Consider the following 21,232-nt stretch of genomic DNA (forward strand, 5'->3'; position numbering starts at 1 on the left):
GTGACGTCGAGAGCCTGCGTCATCAGTTCAAGCCAGGAGGAGGATTAGCGCTGAGGTAGAGAGGAGCTGACTTGACCTATGCTGTGCCAGGTCATCTTTCTCAGCAAGGAAGAATCGACGCTGTGGCCAGCAGGTGCAGATTATGCTGGTGCCGGGATTGCGCAGAGCCTAGAGGCTCTAACCTTCAAACTGCTGGGGCATAGGAGGCTGTGGGTAAGTTACGGAGCAAAGCTGGTGGGGTATTGTGGTCAGAATAGTACCTAACAGGGCAAGACCAAGGAGGAGGGAGTTGCTGCCGAGGATTGGCAGATGGATTTCTAGAAGGGAAATCGAGGCTCAGAGGGAGTCAAACAGAAAACTTCCAGACGGGAAGTAGAGTCTTGAAAGAGTCAAAAGAGGAGAAGCGAAATGGCAGCGAATGGGCTAAGAGATCAGGATAGACTAGACGGAGCTTCAAACTTCGTAGTCTGGAAGGGCAGGATCTTGTCCATTCTAGACAGGTATTGCATCAAACACTTCGCCTTGAAAACGATAGCGATCCTGGTTGACCCAGCGAAAAATGACAAGTACGAGGAGGCGATGACCAGGGCAAAGTGCATCATCGTTGATGGTGTTAAGGATCATGTGGTGCCACACATTGTCGAGAAGGAGACAAAAAATGAGATGTGGGAGGCCTTGAAGAAATTGTACCAGCATACTTTTGTGCAGAGGAGGATGTTACTTGAAAACCAGTTACGGTCATATCAGATGCAGAAGGGAGAGAAGATAGATGTCTTCCTCAGTGGATTGAAGGAGATCTGTGATCAACTAACTTCCATAGGGGCCACACCGGATCAGGAACTGATGGTGAGGACTGCATTGAACGCAGTTTCAGAGGATTGGGAGGTATTTGTCCAGAGCATACTGGGCAGGGCGAGCCTTCCAGATTGGGAGGAACTGTGGGCAACTCTTCGTCAAGAAGAGATCAGATGGGTGTCCAAGGCGGGGAGTAGTGGAAAAGGGGTCAGAATCAAGGAGGAAGAAGAAGATGCGGCTCTCGCATCTGTGGGAAAGCAGGAGAAAAGAAAGAAGTCGGAACTCTCCAAGGTCAAGTGCTTCCATTGTGGGGAACTGGGTCACTATGCAAACCAGTTTCCTAGGAAGAAGAGCAAGGGAGAGGCTTCTGAGACCAAGGCTATGCCGGCTAAGGCAGAGAAGGAAGTGGAACTGGACACTGATGACAAGTGTGCCATGAGTGCTCATGCAGCTCGAGAGAAGAGGTGGGGAGACATCAAGTTGTAGTCAGACAGACTACAGGCGATGAGTGGTAGGATCCTCGAGGTACCCAACCTCTTGGATTATCCCTGGCTATGGGAGCCCCGAAGAGGAGTACCAGGACTAGCAGATGGTAGAGACGGATGCGGATGGAGCGATAGAGAGGGCTACAGTGCAGGAGTCCCAGGACAGTGTGAGGCAGTAGTGCGAGAGGCATGGAGTTGTTGTAGCAGCGCAAAGGTCTGTAGAGGGAGCACTTATCAGCGATAGAGGGAACTTCAGCATCAGGAGTGTTTCTAGCCTGACAGAGATGTCAGAGTTAGGAGGATCAATTACTTAGTTCTCAGTAACTGAGTTAGTGCAACAGTTAGTAGTGGCAGTGTTATGGGCAGCACGATGCAGCTTGATGAGAGGGGATGCAGTGTAGATGCAACAGTGGCAGTGGCAGGGCCATGGGCAGCAACGCGGATGCAGAGGGAGCTGCCGTATGGATGTAGCAGTGGCAGTGGCAGGGCCATGGGTAGCAATACATGATGCAGTAGTGCAGAGGATGTTGGGCAGCAGGCCTAGCATCAGCACAGGGACCAATGCCATATGATCAGTGTGATACTCAGTGAGGAGTATTACTAGAGCACAGTCCTCGCTAAGAGGGAGTGTTGATTTGGGGTAGCATCAGATGTGATCTAGACACAAAAATTGGTGGAAAAGCTAAAGCACATGAGATCTCCAAGACCCAGAAATGGTTTGGGCAAAATCTTACTAGTTTAGGAGATATTAAATAATTAATATTATTAATGGAGTTCCTAAGTCTAAACTTAAGAAAAATAAAATATTAATGTGAATTAATATAAAATTGGGTTATATGGTCCAAAAGTCATGGATGAAGCCATATTTAATCTTAGCCGTTGATTAGGGACTTAATCTCGGCCATTGAATCATCAACGAGGAAAGTATAAGAAGAGGCTTGAGGGTTAGTTGGAGGACACACCGAGTTGATAAAGAATTCTATTTTCTGGGACAAGGCTTGTTGAAGAAATCGAAGGAGTGATTGGAGTTGCAGTTGAGGGACAGTGAATACAATTAGAGAGGCAAAGATAGTATCGGGAGCATCAGTGCAGAAGTCGGGAGAGGGTTGACACGGAGCCAGCTAGAGGCCACGCAGAGGCAGCCAGGAGTTGCGCAGAGCCTGAGGAGGGCCAGCGTGGGAGACGCAGAGGCTCCAGAGGCTGACGCAGAGCCTTGAGAGGTTGATGCTGGGCCAAATAGGCTGATGTTGGGCCTGAGAGGCTAATGCAGACTCTAGAGGATGACGTTGGGAGATTTCGTGGGACAGATTGGAGTTGGAGAGCTGGATAGGGTGACGCAGTCCTTGTCAGGGTGACAAAGAGAAACAAAAGTGCTGCGGGATCGTTCCTAGGGTGATTTAGCTGGAATATCTGTCTCCGACTGAGAGGTACTACTGTCGAGGGCATTCTCTGTTGGGTGAGCCATTTCTGGCACCCAGATTGTATTATAAAACTGCTTAATAATAAAACCCTCTAATTGCTACACCAATTTTCCCGCATTGGGTTTTTCCGGGGACATTAGTCGAAAAATAACGGTGTCACTTGTGTGCTTGTTTCTTTCAGTTGATGATTTGTATGTGTTGACACTGTAATTGTATTTATTTTCAGTATTTACATGGTAAATATCTTGTTAAGTAAATGAACAAGTAGGAAGAAATAAATGAGATAGTACAGGAAGAATTTCTAACGGATAGACTTAGAAATTCCAACACGAAGAAGTTCCCATATTTGAAGAAGAAGAAGTTTGTCATGAAAACTCTACTACAAAACTCGAAGAAGGACCAAGTGAGCCTATTCAATCGATGGTCATCCCAACCACAAGGAAGAGGCCAAATTGGTTGAAAGCTACATTGGAAGATGCTGAAGGACATCAAGCTGCAGGAACCTTCAGGGAAAGAAAGAAACCGAAGAGATATTTTGGTTACGCTGTATATATGACAAAATTGATTGAAGCCGAACCATCTACATTCAAGGAAGTTGCGCATCAAGAGGTTTGGAAGAAAGAAATGCAGGAAAAATATCAATCCATCATGAAGAATGGTGTTTGGGAAATCGTTCGTAGACCTAGTGACAAATTGGTTGTCACATCTAAATGGATCTATAAGATCAAACATGCAGTTGATGGAAGTATAGACAAGTATAAAGCAAGATTCGTTGCAAGGGGTTTCTCTCAAAAGGAAGGCATTGATTATGAAGAAACCTTTGCACCTACAACAAGGTACACTACCATTAGATCATTGGTTGCTACAATGGCGTGGAATATCCATCAAATGGATGTGAAGATCGCATTTTTGAATGGGACCATTGATGAGGAAGTGTACATCGAACAACCCGAAGGATTTGAAGTTAATAGCAGGGACTCTCATGTTTGCAGACATAAGAAGGCCCTATATGGCTTGAAGTAAGCACCTAGGGCATGTTATGCAAGGATGGATGCATATCTACTTAGAATTGGGTTCATGAAGAGTTCTGCTGATCCGAATATCTACATCAAGGTTATGAATGACGAGCCCATCATTATTCTGCTATATGTGGATAATCTATTCATCACAGGCGTGGAGCGAAGAATTCAAGAATGCAAGAAGATGTTGGCAGCTGAATTTGGAATGAAGGATCTACGATTGATGCACTATTACCTAGGTCTGGAAGTATGGCAGAGACCTGGGGAGATATATTTGGGGTAAGGAAAGTACATCATCAAGTTGTTGCAGAAATTTGGGATAATGGATTCCAAGCTGATGACTACTCCTATGATCACCAATCTCAAGAAGTTGAGGGACTTTGACTCTAGCCTTGTTGATCCTACCTTCTATCGATAGTTGGTGGGTTCCTTGATGTATCTAGTAAATACTAGATCACATATATGTTTTGCGGTAAACATTCTTAGTCAGTTTGAGTTGGAGCCTCGTCACAATCACTAGATAGCTGCTAAACATATATTGAGGTATCTTCGTGGCATTATACATCACTGCCTAAAGTATGATAGTAGGGAAGTCAAGCTAATTGGCTTCATAGACTCTGATTGGGGTATCAGTGAGACCGATGGAAGGAGCACTATCGGAGGATGTTTTAGTCTGGGAGCTGCAATGATCTCATGGATGAGTAGGAAGCAAGATCCCATGGCCTTGAGTAGTGCCGAGGCATAATATGTGGCTGCATGTGAAGTAGGAAAGGAGGCTGTTTAGTTAAGGAAGCTTCTGACATATCTGTTCGAGAAGTCTCTAGGTCATATTGTGATTAATTGTGACAATCAAAGTTGTATCAAGATATCTGGAGATCTCGTGTTTCATTCGAGAACGAAACATATCAATGATAAGTTCCAATTTATTAGAAACCTGATGCAGGATGGGATCGTGAAGTTGGAGTATGTCTCGATAGATGAACAGGTAGTAGACATACTAACAAAGGCTCTTTCGAATAAGAAGTTTGAATATCTGAGAAACCTGCTGGGATTGGTAGACATTCCTGATAGTATTGATGATAAGGAAATGGAAGAGATTTGTTGAGCCTTTGCGAGTGAAGCATTGCCTGGGGGGACATCTGGCTGACACTTTGTGTTGATGTCTAGGTCCCAAAGTAGGGAGGGTGGCTTGGGTCGTAGAGCTGTGATCATGGACACACACCTAGGTCCCTGGGTTGGTGGTTAGCAAGTAAGCTTGATGATACCTAGAGGGGTTGGAAGCTTGAGTCCACCTTATTCCCGCTTGGATAGATTGCCTTGGTCAGGAATCTAGTTCGTGGCATTGCGGTGCCTAAATTGTTGAGTGACCAATGGATAGATTGCCCTGGTCAGGAATCTAGTCCATGGCATTGTGGTGCCTAAAGTTCTTCATTGTTCATATAGTGTGAGATCTTCTATTGTATTTGTATATGATGAATAGCTCCCTAGTTAAGAGAGTGTTGGAAATTGTAACTAGGTTCGGTCTTCATTTGATGTATTGGAGTCATCATGTAATGTACTTGTCAAAAGAATAAAGAAAATAATTTTTATTATTGTAACGACTTAAAGAATGGGTTTCATGCTTGGGTCATCATTATATTAGTAAAAGTCCCCATTGTTGACTCCTAGGATTAATATTGAGTTTATAGAGTCGTCATTGTACATTCAAAGAGACCCTTCTTGGGCTTTTGAATCATGTAAAAAGGTTTACTATTGAGTCAAATATGATTTATGTATGCTCCACATCAAGTTGGCCTAAGAGAGATCAAGTCGCGGCCTAAGGACCCTAATTTGACCCACAAAAAGCCTATAAATACTAGCTAGTTGAAGTCATTTGGAGCATCACATCTCAAGCTAGTTCGATATCTCAAGAGTAGCTGGAGAAGTGCGAATTCTATTGCTGGGAAGCCAAAATAAGTACAAGTTTGGGGAAGTCTAAGGAGAGGAAGAAAATTGAGCTTTTGGTGCCTCTCTCTCTGTTTCATGTGTTGGATTGGGAGATCGAAGTCTTCTAAGTTTCACTGTTGCCGGAAGCTGCTGCTTAGTCGAAATTGCTGGAAGGGGTTGAAGATCTGGAAGGCTGACTTGGTGTGGAGGGAAGGTCTGGTCTTTGTCTAGGGTGAAGAGTCTCAAAGAATACTATTGAAAGGAAGAATTATCTTGAATGGGTTTTCCCCTCGGTAGGGGGGGGTGGTTCCCCTGACGTAGTGCCTATATCTTGTGTCTCTTGTTTTGTGATCTTCATACACACAATATGATAATTGATTGATGAAAGATAAGATAATAAAGAAGTAAAAGAAGCCAACACACTCACAAGTTATCATCAAGAAAGGAGAATCAAACCCTAATATAACTACTATGGAATTCTTGCAATCACACACGAATTCTTGTCATCGCGAATTCCTGCAATCACACCCGATTTCCTGTAATCACGAATTCCTTTGCTTGGCTTCACAGGAGAAAGAAGTGTGACGATTGGATGAGGAATGAGGCTCCTCACTCCTATTTATACACTTTCATGTGGTGTCAACAAACATGTCTTGTGGGACACCAACATATCAAGCCGACCTAACTTATGTGCCACAAAACCCACCAACAACATAGAAAAAATAATATCTCATGATAGACACCTTGGATTTGAGTGATTTTCACTGCCCCTTTCTCCTCTAAGGGTCCTCTAACACTTCCATGTGTCAAATCACTCAAATGCCTCATGGTTTCACACCCACATGCTTGGGTGCAAAGCCCACAGGCTTGGGTTCTTAGCCCACAAGTCACATTTGCGAAGCCCATTCCTCCATAACCCTCTAGCCTAGGGTTTGGAATGCCTCCCAAGCTACAAATCTCAACAAGATTGTCATCAAATGTTTAATAGAGAGATACGATGTTCTAATTCATCAACAGAGTCAAAGTCAAATCTTTGACCATTCAAAAACAACTAACCAATATCCAATCAAGATGAGCCCAAAAGGCAAATATGATCCAAAGTCGAAGTCTACAATTCTTGTCAAAGTCAACAACAGTCAAGGTTGCCCTAACTAGTCCAAAAGTCAACTATTAAAGCTGCTTCAAAAGGGTTAGTCAACTTGTCAATAAATGGGGCCTTTCTTGCTGGTCAAATTCCAGCCAAAACAGTCAAAATTCTTCCCATACAAATTTGGTCAAAGTAAACCTTTGACATGCGAAAATATTAGGTGCAAGACTGTGGTCAAAGATGGTCAAATTGGTCATAAAAATTCGTCCTCCTGCCCAATGAATTTGGCCTTCCAAAACAGAGACAAATTCTGAAATTTCAAGTCAAAATGATCTAAGTCAACCCAAGTCAAAGGTTGGTCAAACTGTCCCAATCAGAAAGTCAATGCACAAAACAAAATTCTCCTCCTTCCCTTCGCATGTGTGAGCTCAGACCTCCTTATTTCAGACCTGTATGAACCAATCCAATCAAGAGAGAGAAGATGTGATGTGTGATGATGATGCTCCAAAGTGATGTGACATTAGGTCTATTTATATGTGTCTCAAGGGGTCGAATTAGCATTCTTAGGCCAACTTGTATTTTGTGCACATGTGGGTTTCTCATAAAAAATAACTTTTTTCTTTGACCAATTTAAATTCTCCAAGCGCTAGTAAGGGCTTCTCTGGATGAGGAAGGGTTCACAATGGAGGGAATTTGTTCCTGGGTTGCCAAATTAACACTCCCTCTCAGCTAGGGCAAAATTTTCGACTACATCAGAAGTCCCTTCTCAAATGTCTCGTCATTAAGTCATATCTCGTCTCTGCTCATCTGTTGAACATTCTCGGATCTAAAGAAGAAGAATCATCATAGGGGAGTTTTGACTACCACCCTATATCCAAGGACAATATGTGAGATACAACTTACCATGAGAGGTAAGGATCACACTCTATCCTATTGACCTGTGACAATAGGTGAGATATACTTACTATTAGAGGTAAGGATCACATGCTATCCAATTGTCCGTTGATCTTCCCATCATGACCCTCAAGAGTCAAGTGGTTAAAAACTTGCATCCACCAGCTTGGGGGAGATACACACTTACCATAAATGGTAAGGATTAAACACAAGCCCAAGTCACCTCACCCATTGGCCATATGAGGAGGAACAATCCCGACAAGCCCAACTTGTAGGTAGGATTCCAATTGGGGTATACTCTGTCAACTCTCAGACTCGATGGTAGGGGGAGATACCCACTTGTCATAAATGACAAGGAGCTCACACACTCTCTATAGTGACAATAGGTGAGATACACTTACCACAAGGGGTAAGGATCACACCCTATCCTATTGTCCAAAGATCCCTCAACCCCAAGAGCTCTCCGACTCAATTACTCTCCCTGTGAGCTCAAACAGGGGGGAAGAGCATAACTTAATGTCCTTGATCAACCGTGACCCTTACCCGGGAGGGTTACATCCATTAGTCCAAGTTGCTTCTAAAGACCAAGAACTTCCCTTTCGACAAAGCTTTGGTGAGAATATCTATTATCTGCTTATTAGTTGAAATGTGATAGAGTCTTATGGCTCCTCTCTGCACCATGTCTCGAATATAGTTATACCTAATCTCAATAGTCTTGGACTTGTCATGGAACACAAGATTTAAGATCCGACTCTTACTGTTGCCATATATCACTGTCATATCCAGTACCTGCTCAAACAACTCTCCAATTCTTCAACCATTCTGCCTCACAGCTAGCCATGCTAGCAGCGATATACTCAACCTCATCCGTGATTAGGGCAACGAACTTCTACACCCTGCTCAACCAAGATATCATGGCAAATTCAAGGCTAAAACAACACCTTGATGTGTTCTTATCGATAAAATTTCCAGCCCAGTCAGCATCAGTGTAACCATGTTGTCTCACGTCCCCAATAGTATACCTTAGATCTAGATTAATTGTCTGATATAAATATCTCAGCGCATGCTTAGCAGTGACCCAGTGCACATGTAGAGGCTCAGTCATAAATTGACTCAGAGTGTTAATGGCAAACATATGTCTGGTCGGGTGTTCACAAGGAACATCAATGCCCTAATCAACTGTCGGTACTCAGAGGGATTCGTCACATCGGGTCCAGCAACTATAGATTCTTAAAGTTCATCTCCATCTGTGTGGCCATGGACTTGCATTCTACCATTCCAAATCTTTCCAACAATTTCACAACATATTTTCCTTATGAAAGGAAAATCTCACTAGGCCTCTGCCACACCTCTAAGCCCAGGAAGTAGTGCATCAATCCAAGGTCCTTCATCTCAAATTCAGAGGCCAACTCCCTCTTGCACTTGAGCATCAAAGGCTCACTACCTACGAAGAATAAGTCATCAACATATAAAACCAAAATAAGGGGCAGACCTTGTACAACTTTGAAGTAGAGGTTCGGGTCGACATTACTTCTTGTGAATCCAAGCTTCATCAGGTAGCTATCAATACAAGCATACCAAACCCTAGGGGCTTGCTTCAATCCATAGAGAGCCTTCTTCAACCTGCACACATGAGTCTTTCTACCTTGTACTTCAAATCCCTGTGGTTGCTCAACATATACTTCTTCCTGGGGTATCACATGAAGAAATGCGGTCTTCACATCTATTTGGTGAAAGAGTCCATCCTTGACTAGCAGCAAGGGCAACAATAGATCAAATAGTAGTGTAGCGGGCAACCGGTGCAAATATTTCATCATATTATTCTCCGTCTTTCTGGGAGGAACCTCTAGCCACGAACCATGCCTTGTATTTCTTGATGCTTCCATTTGCTCCATGCTTGATCTTGTACAACCATTTAGAAGTCACAACAAACTTCCCTTTAGGCCTCAGAACTACTTCCCACACATCATTCCTCATAATAGATTCGTATTCTCCTTCCATAACATCTTTCCAAACTTGCTCTTTCACTGCTTCTTCAAAGGTGGGAGGTGTTGTCACCTAAGATGCACAATTAGATTAATGTGGGAAAAGTCCTCAACCCCACAAGGTGTGCTCTTTAAGGTGCAACACTCAGAGAAGTGGTTGTCACTTATTCCCAACTCTCTCGGTTTAAGCTCTCTCCTAGTTAAGCTAAGAGGGATGGTCCCTAAAGATAACACTAAAGGAAAAAATTGTTAAGGATAACAAGGTCTAGTAGATAAAGGGCAAGGCAATCATCGTTCAATATAATAACTTGAATATAGAGACGGATTAGCAAGTATGAATGTTAATGAACATGTAAATATAGATTCAATGAAATCAATAGGGCATCCAACAAGATAAAATATGAGCGTTCGATGCCTTTAGATAATGCTCAAAGATAAATTATGATACTTGCAAATGAAAATGATCTTTCAAGTTACAAGAGTAGCAATGCTGCAAGACAAGCGTTAGAGATCTAAAACCACAATTGATTATAAACAATTTAGAGATATGAGCAACAAGATAGAACTTGCAAGATAAGAAAGATTGTACTTAAGGAAAGATGCTCCAATATGATACAATCAATAGAGGACAATGAGCATGATATTGGAATAAGAAAGTACAAGACTATTGAATGGAAACTTGCAAGTAAATGATTAGCTCTTAATCCAAATTATACAACAACCAATTGAATGCAAAGTGATAGGTGAGTGTGTGAAGAAGAGTGTTATATGCCTATTCTATGGTGAGACTTCCCCTCAATTCCTCAAAACTTGGTAAGGACCGAGGTGAATTGCAAGAATACTAGGATGAGGCAGCGCTTGTCCTTCATTAATGATACCCACCTAGACTTCAAGACAACCCACATGCCTTCATTCATACAAGGGCTCGGCCACAAGAGAACTTCGAGGGCACATGTTTTAACCTTTGCTCCCAACTCAAATTTATAGAATTGAATGACCATTAGGGAAGTATGTCCTAGATTTTTATCAACCAAGCTTATGCTTGGAGGTAAATTTTAGAGAATGCAAATGTTATGCAACCAGCTCACATATCATGTTGCTTTTCTAGTGCAATTAGGGTTAGCACAATATTTATGGAATTATGATAATTACTTTTGATGTAGATCTTCTTTTAGCTTATTCCAATATATCATTCAACAATTATACTTCAAAAGTTCAACCATAAAGAACAATAGAACAATAGAGATCACAAGAAACAAGAGAAGACAAGACTTACCCTGGGAAAACCCACAATGGGGAAAAACCCAACAACTTTTTCCCGTAGAGAAATTCTTCTTTTTCAATGAGAGACACACCTAGAACTATGCCCAAACTTGGTCTTCTCCTCCAAGTCAAGTCACCCAATCTGATCTTGCACTTTGCTCTTCATCCTACACTTCCAGAATTTTGACCTTCCTGTAATAGCCAGTTTCCCTAGAATTTTTGCCCTACAACAATTGCCCTTGTAACCTAGAAATTTCGGTCCCCTGCAACAGTTGCCCCAGAAAAATTTGAACCACAGAGAGAGATATTACTCCACACATGCGAGTTGCTAGAGAGAGAGAGAAGAGAGAAAACTTAGTCTTCTTTTTCGTCCTTCTTTGTCTTGCGCTCACTTGCCTAGAAACTGTCTTGTGTGAGAGAATGCAAATATATCAAATGAAGAGGTCGAGCTGCCTTTATATAGTAGTCTATCTTGGGAGAATGGATGTGTCTATTGTCCAGGGCCGACTTGACTTGGAGGGAAGCCGACTTGTCACTTTTGGAGCCAAAATTTACATTTCAAAAATTCAAATTTTGATCTTTAAAAAGTTGCAATGGGACTTTGACTCAAAATAAATTTACTTTTGACTCGAACATTTATAAATATGCTTTACAATGATAAATACAATTACTTAAGTGACCAAATGTACATTATGAAGATTGACAATAGTTACAAATTCAACACAATTAACAATTCACTCATGAAGAGAAAACTATTCCTCTTCTCAACCACTCCAGCTAGACCCAATTGACATTTTTTATTTGTTTTTATCTATGTAAACATGTAGAAGTTTCGCAAATAAAAACCCTTTGAAACATGACACTCGCCCCCAAATGTATATGTGGGAGAAATGTGGTATATAAAATACACAAAAATAGATATATAGTGTTTTTTTTTTTTTTTAAATTTCACATTATCATGCAAGAAAATAAGAATGATACACATAAATGACATTTTAGAAGGAAACCCTTGTCTATATTAACTCTTGCAGATGATTACATGATGCAAAATCCAATAATTTGGTGGTCTTGACTAACGCTGATCCCATACCCTTGATAGAAACTAGTGGAAACACTAAAATCTTACCAACCCTAAAATCCCGAAAACTGTTGAGCTTGCTAAATTCTAAATGGGATATGAATTTCTACTTTCTCCATGGGAAGTCTAATGAGCTTGGAATCACTCTCAAACATCCTAAAATAATTAATTGTATTGTTAAAAAATTAAGTAAAAGTTGGCATTCTCTTTTATCTTACCTTTTCTATTCTTAGAAGTCGACATTCTCCCTTATCTTACCTTTTCTATTCTTAGAAGTTGACATTCTCCTTTATCTTACCTTTTCTATTCTTAGAAGTCGACATTCTCCTTTATCTTACCTTTTCTATCCTTAAAAAGTGACATTCTCCATCGACATTCACCTTTATCTTACCTTTTCTATTCTTAGAAGTCGACATTCTCCATTATCTTACCTTTTATATGCTTGTACATAAAAATTTAATATTACCATTAATTATCAAGGTGACAAATTCCTCAAAGCTGGATCCCCTATTTTTGTATTGTCTTAACAGGTCATAGGCATGGAAAGCGTGATATTTTCTTATGGGTAGCATGTCCCTCATGGGCACTTAGGTGGGTTCAAAAATTTCAAAAGAATGTGCTTGGATCTCACTAGAAATGGATGAAACACATCATAAACGTTGTTGGTCTTATTTTATGGTGTTTCCAAAATTGGAAATGCCATATTGTACCGATTTTGACTTTTTTGCATGTTTTAGGTATTGGGACGTGGCCAAACTAGGCGTTTCTTGTAACTTAGGTTTTTGTATATTTTGTAACTAATATTAACAAGGAATTAGTAATAAGGCAAGGTCTATCTAATTCCTAGTGAATACTTGACTTGCACTATTTTGACTCTTTGTTATTCTTTCCATTAGGCTTTGGAGATATTTGCTTTTATTAGGAAAAAGTAGGGCTGATCTAGTTGTTCAAAGATGGCACTTATTGACAATGGTTGAGTGGCTAGAGCTAATGCTTGTTTCTCCTTCTTTAACTAAACAGAACCCCTATTGCCATGGGAAAATGCAGCCATTTTTAAAAAGTCTTTGCTTCTATGACCTCAAAGCCCCGTGGAACTTGAGGAATCTGTTAAGATATCTTTTGGATTAGGGGTGATAATATTATGTCGTGCAATTTTACATTAGAGAATTTAGATATTTTAAGATTGTTCTATGATGTTGACATTTGTTCGTCAAACTATTTGTATATAAAATACATCTATTTATTTCTTTGTTGTTTTGTATGGCTCAGATTTGGAATCATGTAGAATGTATTCTCAAGTACCCAGGCCAATTTCGCACGTACGTGACTTTGCCTTTTCTACTTATGTTTGTTTTTGTCATTAACTTTAAAGTTTGACAAATTGTTACTCATGACATTAAAATAGAGGGTTGTTAAATCTTCTTGCTCATGCCATTCAGAATAGATGATGTGGAGGGGCTTGATATTCTTGAGAGCGAAGATCAAAAGAAGATCAGGAAATACTTCGAGTGTCTTTCTGAAGGTTCTGCTCCAAGTAATGCATACAAGCTTGTGGAGGGTATCGATGAATCTGCCATTGAGAAATCTAAGAGTTCTCGTGCAACTTGTAAAAGCTGCAATCAAAAGATAGCCAAGGGAGAGGTGAGATTTCAGTGGTTCAGTGGTTCTTTAACATCATCATAGTTATCCCACTACAAAAGTTTTGCTGCACATATTTGGATCCTACATATATAGATGATTGTTTAGCTGAGTTTCCTTTCAAGTTGTCTTTTTCTTTCTTCCTTTGCCTTTGTTTATACTTTTGAGATCTTTTCCTCTTTCTGCATCTTATTCTCTTTGGTTGTTGTAGTATATTGAAATTGTGGTATGTTTGATGGTTGGTTTCATTGTGGTCATAGTAAAACACTAGGTGTCCCCATGTTTTTAAAACGCCATCTCACCTTTCATTGCTAAAATTTTGCCCGATCTGAAATTCTTTACTGTGACAAGGTAGCCATTTTAGCTATATGACACCTTATATCTTATATAGAAGTCAAAATATATTTTGGCATGAAATCCCATAATTGTATAAAAGTTAAAACAAGTATATAAAACTTTTAAAAGGGCACTTTCATGTTGTTTTGCTTAGAAGCTCTTTTTATTTTCACTTTTCACAGCGTACATCAGTACGTTCATCTGCTATGCCTTTTCCCTCTTGCATCTATGTTAAATAAGTCAGTATAGATACATCTGAAGCATGGATCTGAGAAGTGCTGTGGGGATCAAATCCCTGGAAGTGCAAATTGTTTTAAAATTGCAAAAAATTGATTCATCTCACTGCTTGATAGGTCAGTGCATAAGATGGATCTATGCTTGTAATGATTCTGTATGCCAAAATTATTTTAGGATTTATATGCAAATAAATACAACTTACATGAAATTTGACTAAGATCAACAAGCATCATTGATGTTATAGTCCACTATGCCCACTGCATACATGCACTTACTCTGTTACCAGATTAATCCCTGGGTTCCCAGAAGCTGCACCATACAACCCTGTTTTGTGGTTTTGCAGAGGATCCGTTTATTATGCAGGAAATGAATATGATGCAGGTAACTACTGCAGGAGGTGGTTCCTGCACTAGGAACCACCTCCTGCAGATCAGAACAGAAAGTTATTGCTTAATCATGTCTCTGTGGAACAGAGGAGCATAGCAACAATTTTTTGCATTTAAAACTCAACTTCTCTTCCATGTAACATACATACTTTTTGCTAAATGATCATCAACAAATATGGATTCCATTTACTCACCAGATTGCGATGCAGAACCAGAAATCCATAGGTACAGGTGCTTTCTGAAGCACACAATCACAGTAAAGAACTACAGAAGATTACAGATACGCAAATATCCCAAACTCCCCAGAGACTTCATTACAAGTATCACACTTCCATAGGAATAGACTATGTTTTACTTCATTTAGTAGTTTAGATTTATACAGACAGTTTACAATCATGTTCAGGCTTGTCATGGGAAAATTGTAAGCAAGCAACCAAACATAAAGCTCAGCTTCTCTTCCACGTAACATACATACTTATAGCTGTTGGACTATGTGATGATGTATGTTTTATAAATCATGCATAGATTAACTTTTTAATTGTAATTTGTACTAAATTCAATGTTATCAGAACCGGACCAAAAAAGGGGCAAAACTGGTCGACCAAAAATACATAAATATAGAAATTTTGAGAAAGAAAACATATATATTCTGTTGGCATTATGATTCAGGTGTTGTCCTTGATGGCAAACCCATTCAGGTGATAAATCAAGAAGGACGCAGGAAATATGTTCAGCAAGTGCGTCCCCGCAGGTATACCATACAGAACCCGCGTCCAGGGACGCCGGCCAGCCGTTCAGGAGGTGCGTCCGCCCAGTGCACACATTTCAAGGCAGAGAAAAGCACGTGGGGGTTTCTTGCGTGGTATCTAGCCGACGGTTTTGTGTTTCTATGGTGTCGGCTCGTGGTATTGTTCCATGTTTTGGGGAGAAGCTTGCCTATATAAAGGAAAGGAGTTCATTTGGATTAAGCATCATCTTGGTTGAATATCTTTTGGTGAGATCTAGTCCAGATCTATGAAGGCGAATCTTCTAATGGACTGAGATCTCTATGGCGCATGATCAGATCTGTGGATCTGAGTGTTTGGGTTGGTTCTGAAGTCCTCATATCTTTTATATCTGAAGGGACGCAGGTTCAGTGAAGGGAAAGTGCGCCGGGACGCAGTACAGTAAAGGCTCAGGTGCGTCTCTGAGGCAAAGGACGCGGCGCGACTGTGTTGTTGGGTGCGTCTCTGAAGCAAAAGACGCGGCGCGATAGTGTTTCTGGGTGCGCCGGTCGCAGTAAAGCATAGAGGAACAGTGCGTCGGCACGCAGATCAGTGGAAGGTAGACTGCGTCCAGTCGCAGGTCACATAAAGAAAATATGCGTCCCTGTCTTAAGATGATCTGTTGACTGTATATTTCTGTTCATAAGGTGTTCTGGGTTATTTCTGTAATTACTGATCTGATATCTGTAGTGGACTGTATCTGTTGTATACTTGTTGATCATTTGATTCTTCATGAAAAGAAGTAGGGGGTTGTAGCTCCCTTCCAGGAGAGACTGGAAAACGAGAGAGAGTTGTAGCTCTCTGCAGGTTGCAGCCTGCGTGCTGGTAAAGGACTGCACCAGTACAAAATCATTGTAAAAAGAATTTCTTGAAAGAAGATAGAGACATATTGCAGCAGGTGGTTTTCTCCCGCATTGGGTTTCCACCTTACATCTTGTGTTCTTTGGTGTGACTGTCTATTTTCTTTATTCATGCTCATTATTTTATGGTACTGATATGCAAGAATAATTCAAAAGATCAAATAAGGAAGATTTGGTAAATTGCTTGATAATACTGATTCACCCCCCCTCTCAGTATTATTTCCAACAATTGGTATCAGAGCAGGTCCTTCAGAAAAGCTTGATCGCTTGAAGGTAGATCGTTCATCATGAGCAACTACGAGAGAGAAGCATCAATCAGGCCACCAGTTTTTGATGGGACAAACTTCAATTATTGGAAGGTAAGAGTTACTGCATATCTTCAATCTCTTGGTACTGAAGTTTGGGACATTGTAGAAACAGGCTATGCTTTTCCTTCAGCTACTCCTACAGATCCAGCTGAGAAAAAGAAGTATGAAACAAATGCAAAAGCAGTCAGTACTCTATTAGGAAGTATATCCCAAACAGAATTCATGAAGGTAATGCACTTCAAATCAGCAAAAGAAATATGGGACAAAATGATCACAAGCTATGAAGGAGATGAACAGGTAAAACAAGCCAAACTTCAAACTCTCAGAATTCAATATGAGACTCTCAAGATGTATAATGATGAAAGTGTGGCTAATTATTTTCTTCGGGTAGATGAGATTGTAAATTGTATGAAAAATTTGGGTGAAGAAGTAAAGGAGTCTCTAGTAGTTCAAAAGATTCTAAGATCATTATCCCCCAAGTTTGAATCCAAAGTATCTGCAATAGAAGAAAAAGAAAATCTCCGTGTTCTTACTATGTCTCAGCTACATGGAATTCTAACTGCTTATGAAATGAGAAAGGGAGGACCATCAGACAGAAGGGAGGCTGCTTTTAAAGCATCAGGCAAAGAAGATTACTATGAAGCAAGCCATGATCCAGAAGAAGAGGAAGAAGAATCAAATTTTGTCAGAAATCTTCAAAGAGGTTCTGGAAGGTTCAGAGGTAAGCTACCTTTCAAATGCTTTGCTTGTGGAAGAGTAGGTCATTATGCTGCAAAATGCTCTTATAAGGATAAAGGAAAGGAACCAGTTAGATGGAACAAGAAACAAAGCGCAAATAAGAAAAGCTACTACACCCATGAAGATAGTGATGGCTTATCAAACAGTGATGAAGATGAACAAGGTAATAAATATAGGTTGTTAATGGCATTTGAAGATGATGATTATGAGGATGCTGTAGATGTGGATAACCTTTATGATGAAATTACTAGACTCAAGAGATGCATAGAAGAAAAGAACATGATTATTGATACTCTACAATTCCAAATTGATGAAAAGGAAAAACATCTTGAAAAATTAGAAGGTGAAATTGTTGGTCTTAGAAAAGAAATTGAGAAAACAAAAACTATTAATCTCAAGTTTGTCAAAGGATCTGAAACTTTGGATGAGATTATCAGTGTGCAGCGGTCTCCACTAAATAAGACAGGTTTGGGCTATAATGGAGAAACTTCTCAAGCATCCACTTCAAAAAGTTATCTTGATGCAGCAAGAAGAAATGAGCAAGAACACAAGGAAGATCATCAGGTAAAGCAGGGACAAATGTCAAGCAGAAACTATCAGGGGCAATCCAGCTTAAGGGTGAACAAAAGCCACAACCAGCCACAGGTAAAATCTTCTCAATTTGGTTCAAGAATAGATGAAAATAGAAATTACAATCAGTTGGCTGGTAGATCCAATAATCGCAGAAGCTTCTTCAATGGACAATGCTTTTCTTGCCATAACTTTGGTCACAAAGCAGCTCAATGTGTTGCGTATAAAACAATCATGACTAGGGAAGCTCAAAAACAAAGAAGTATGACAGGGATTACAAAAAGGACCTATAACAACTTTTCAGCTCTTGAAAATGAAGTTGAATGTTCTATTTGCAATAATTTTGGACATAAAGACTTTGAATGCAGAAGCAGGTTTCCGGAAAGAAAGGTACAAGAGCAGAAAAAGGAACAAGCCTCAGGCGCCAAAACATGGAGAATAAAGGAACCTCAAACAGAAAGATGTGGGATAGCATTTTATGCAGAAGGACAAGAAAATCTATGGTACATTGACAGTGGATGTTCGAAGCATATGACAGGTGATAAAGAAAAACTTGAGTCTTATTCTAATTTAGAAAAGGGAAAGAAAGTCTCTTTTGGAAATGATACTCCTGCAACTATAAAAGGAAAAGGTATTGCTCCTTTAAAAGAAGATGTTAAGGCTGGAAATGTTTTGTTTGTTGATGGATTGAAGCATAATCTACTAAGTGTCAGCCAGATGTGTGATCAAAGAACCGAGGTTATATTCAGATCAAATGGATGCCTTGTTCGTGATCTTGATACAGGTAAAACAGTTCTCAAAGGAAAGAGAACTCCAAATAATCTATACATATTTGATGAAGGACAACAACAATGCTATCTAAGCAAGAATGAAGAGCACTGGTTATGGCATCGAAGGTTGGGACATCTAAGCTTCTCACAAATAAGGAAAGCTTGCAAATATCAGGCAGTTCGCGATCTTCCAGATATCAAAATTCCTGACAACACCATATGCAGATCCTGTCAGTTTGGAAAACAAACCAGAACTAACTTTCCAGAGAAAGAAGGATCAGCCAGCATGCCTCTTGAGCTAGTACATACAGATGTATGTGGACCATTCAGAAAAAGAACACCTAGAGGAGAGGAATACTTGATATTATTTATTGACGATTTCTCCAGGTTTGTTTGGTTAGGTCTTATGAAGCACAAAGATGAAGCATTCGAAAAATTCAAAACCTTCAAAGCCTTGGCTGAAAATGAATCAGGTCACAAAATTAAGTGCCTCAGATCTGACAGAGGTGGGGAATTTACTTCAAATGAATTTTTCGATTTCTGTGATGAACATGGGATAAGGAGAGAATTCTCTACAGCTAGAACGCCTCAGCAAAATGGAGTTGTTGAAAGAATGAACAGAACAATCCAACAAATGGCTCGTGCTATGCTTGATGAATCAGGAACCCCCGCAACCTTCTGGGGTGAAGCTGCACATACTGCGGTTATTATTCTCAACAAGACAAATGTCCGGGTGAACAGCACTCAAACCCCTCATGAGCTCTGGAGTGGTAAAACTCCTTCGGTAAAGCACTTCAAAATATTTGGGAGCAAATGCTATATCAAGAATACTGAGCAGCTTGGCAAACTTGATCCTAGAGCAGATGAAGGCATTCTTCTTGGCTATTCTCCACATAGCAAAGCATACAAATGCTACAATAAAAGACTTGGCAGAATTGTTGACAGCATTGATGTAGTGGTTGATGAAAAGGGATATATTCCTAGGCAAATACATCGTGAAGACATCGAAGAAGATGAGAGCTACCCTCAAAGACAGAATGATGAAGAAGAAAAACCTCAAGAAGAATCTCAAGAAGAACCTCACGAAGAAGCAGAAGAACGGACAAGAATAGAAGAAAAGACTCCATCCAGATATGTTCAGAAGAACCATCCAGAATCTCAGATCATGGGACAAAAAGAAGCAGGTATACAAACTAGAAGAACAGTTGCAGAAGCTTCAAGCTATTTGGCATTACTTTCCTCCACCGAACCACAAAATGTGAAAGAGGCATGCAAAGATGAATGTTGGGTGAAAGCAATGGATGAAGAACTTGAGCAAATCGAAAAGAACAACACTTGGGAGCTGGTTCCTAGACCAAAAGATAAGAATGTTATTGGAACAAAATGGGTCTTCAAAAATAAATTGAATGAAAATGGAGAAGTAATTAGAAACAAAGCCAGACTCGTCTGTAAAGGGTATGCGCAGCAAGAAGGAATAGACTTTGAAGAAACTTTTGCTCCTGTTGCAAGACTTGAGGCCATCCGAATGTTCCTTGCTCTCTCAAGTTTTCAGAACTTCAAAGTATTTCAAATGGATGTGAAATCAGCCTTTTTGAATGGAGACTTGGAAGAAGAAGTGTACATTGAACAGCCAGATGGGTTCATTCTTGGAAATGATCCAAATCTTGTATGCCGATTGAAAAAGGCTCTCTATGGTCTCAAACAAGCTCCAAGGGCTTGGTACTACCGGTTGGACAAATATCTTCATCAACAAGGTTTCTTAAAAGGTTCAGCAGATAGCAATCTGTATATAAAAGTTGAAAATGACAAATTGCTAATACTTGTTGTGTATGTAGATGACATTATTTTTGGCAGCAATGAAGAAGCTATGAGTCAAAGCTTTGCCTCAGTCATGCAGAAAGAATTTGAAATGTCCTTGCTAGGAGAACTGACATATTTCCTTGGTTTGCAAATCCAACAGAAGGAAGGAGGAATCTTTTTATCTCAAACCAAGTATCTCAAGCAGATTTTGAAGAAATATGGCATGGAAGATGCAAAACCAGTATGTACACCCATGGTCACAGGATGTAGTCTCAGTGCAAATGATGAATCTGCAGCAGTACATCAACCAACCTACAGATCTATGATTGGAAGTTTACTATATTTGACAGGTACCCGACCAGACATCATGCATGCAGTTGGAATCGTTGGAAGATTTCAGGCAAATCCGAAGGAGACTCATCTTCAAGCAGTAAAGAGAATTTTCAAATATCTTCAAGGGACTCAAAATTATGGCTTATGGTATCCTAGAGATACAGATCTTACTCTTCATGCCTATACAGATGCAGATTGGGCCGGAAGCGTGGATGACAGGAAAAGCACAAGTGGTGGTGCGTTCTTTATGGGTCCCAGACTGGTCTCTTGGTTCAGCAAGAAACAGAGTTCAATTGCCTTGTCTACAGCTGAAGCAGAATATGTTGCTGCTGCATCTTGTTGCACCCAACTCCTTTGGATGATGCAGAATTTGCAGGATTATCAAATCACTTGTCCTCCTCCAATCCCTATCTTATGTGACAACACAAGTGCAATCAGCATCTCAAAGAATCCGGTTATGCATTCAAAAACCAAGCACATACCAATCAAGTACCATTTTCTCCGGGAACAAGTACTTGAACAGAAGGTCAAGTTGGAGT

At 40.3% G+C, this 21,232-nt stretch overlaps 1 protein-coding gene across 1 annotated transcript in view; it reads left to right on the forward strand.

Moving 5' to 3' along the window:
- Window positions 1-21,232, forward strand: part of LOC149148681 (uncharacterized) — a 238,200-nt gene that overhangs the window by 69,058 nt on the left and 147,910 nt on the right. Inside the window, exons 2-3 of the mRNA XM_089440117.1 lie at window positions 13,223-13,272; window positions 13,393-13,594. Coding sequence (XP_089296243.1) covers window positions 13,223-13,272; window positions 13,393-13,594 — 252 coding nt within the window. The remainder of the gene's footprint in view (window positions 1-13,222; window positions 13,273-13,392; window positions 13,595-21,232) is intronic.

Source organism: Pinus tabuliformis, chromosome 9, assembly GCF_031772625.1.
Source record: "Pinus tabuliformis cultivar Carrire ecotype Pingquan chromosome 9, CPIR1, whole genome shotgun sequence".
NCBI classification, from domain to species: domain Eukaryota; kingdom Viridiplantae; phylum Streptophyta; class Pinopsida; order Pinales; family Pinaceae; genus Pinus; species Pinus tabuliformis.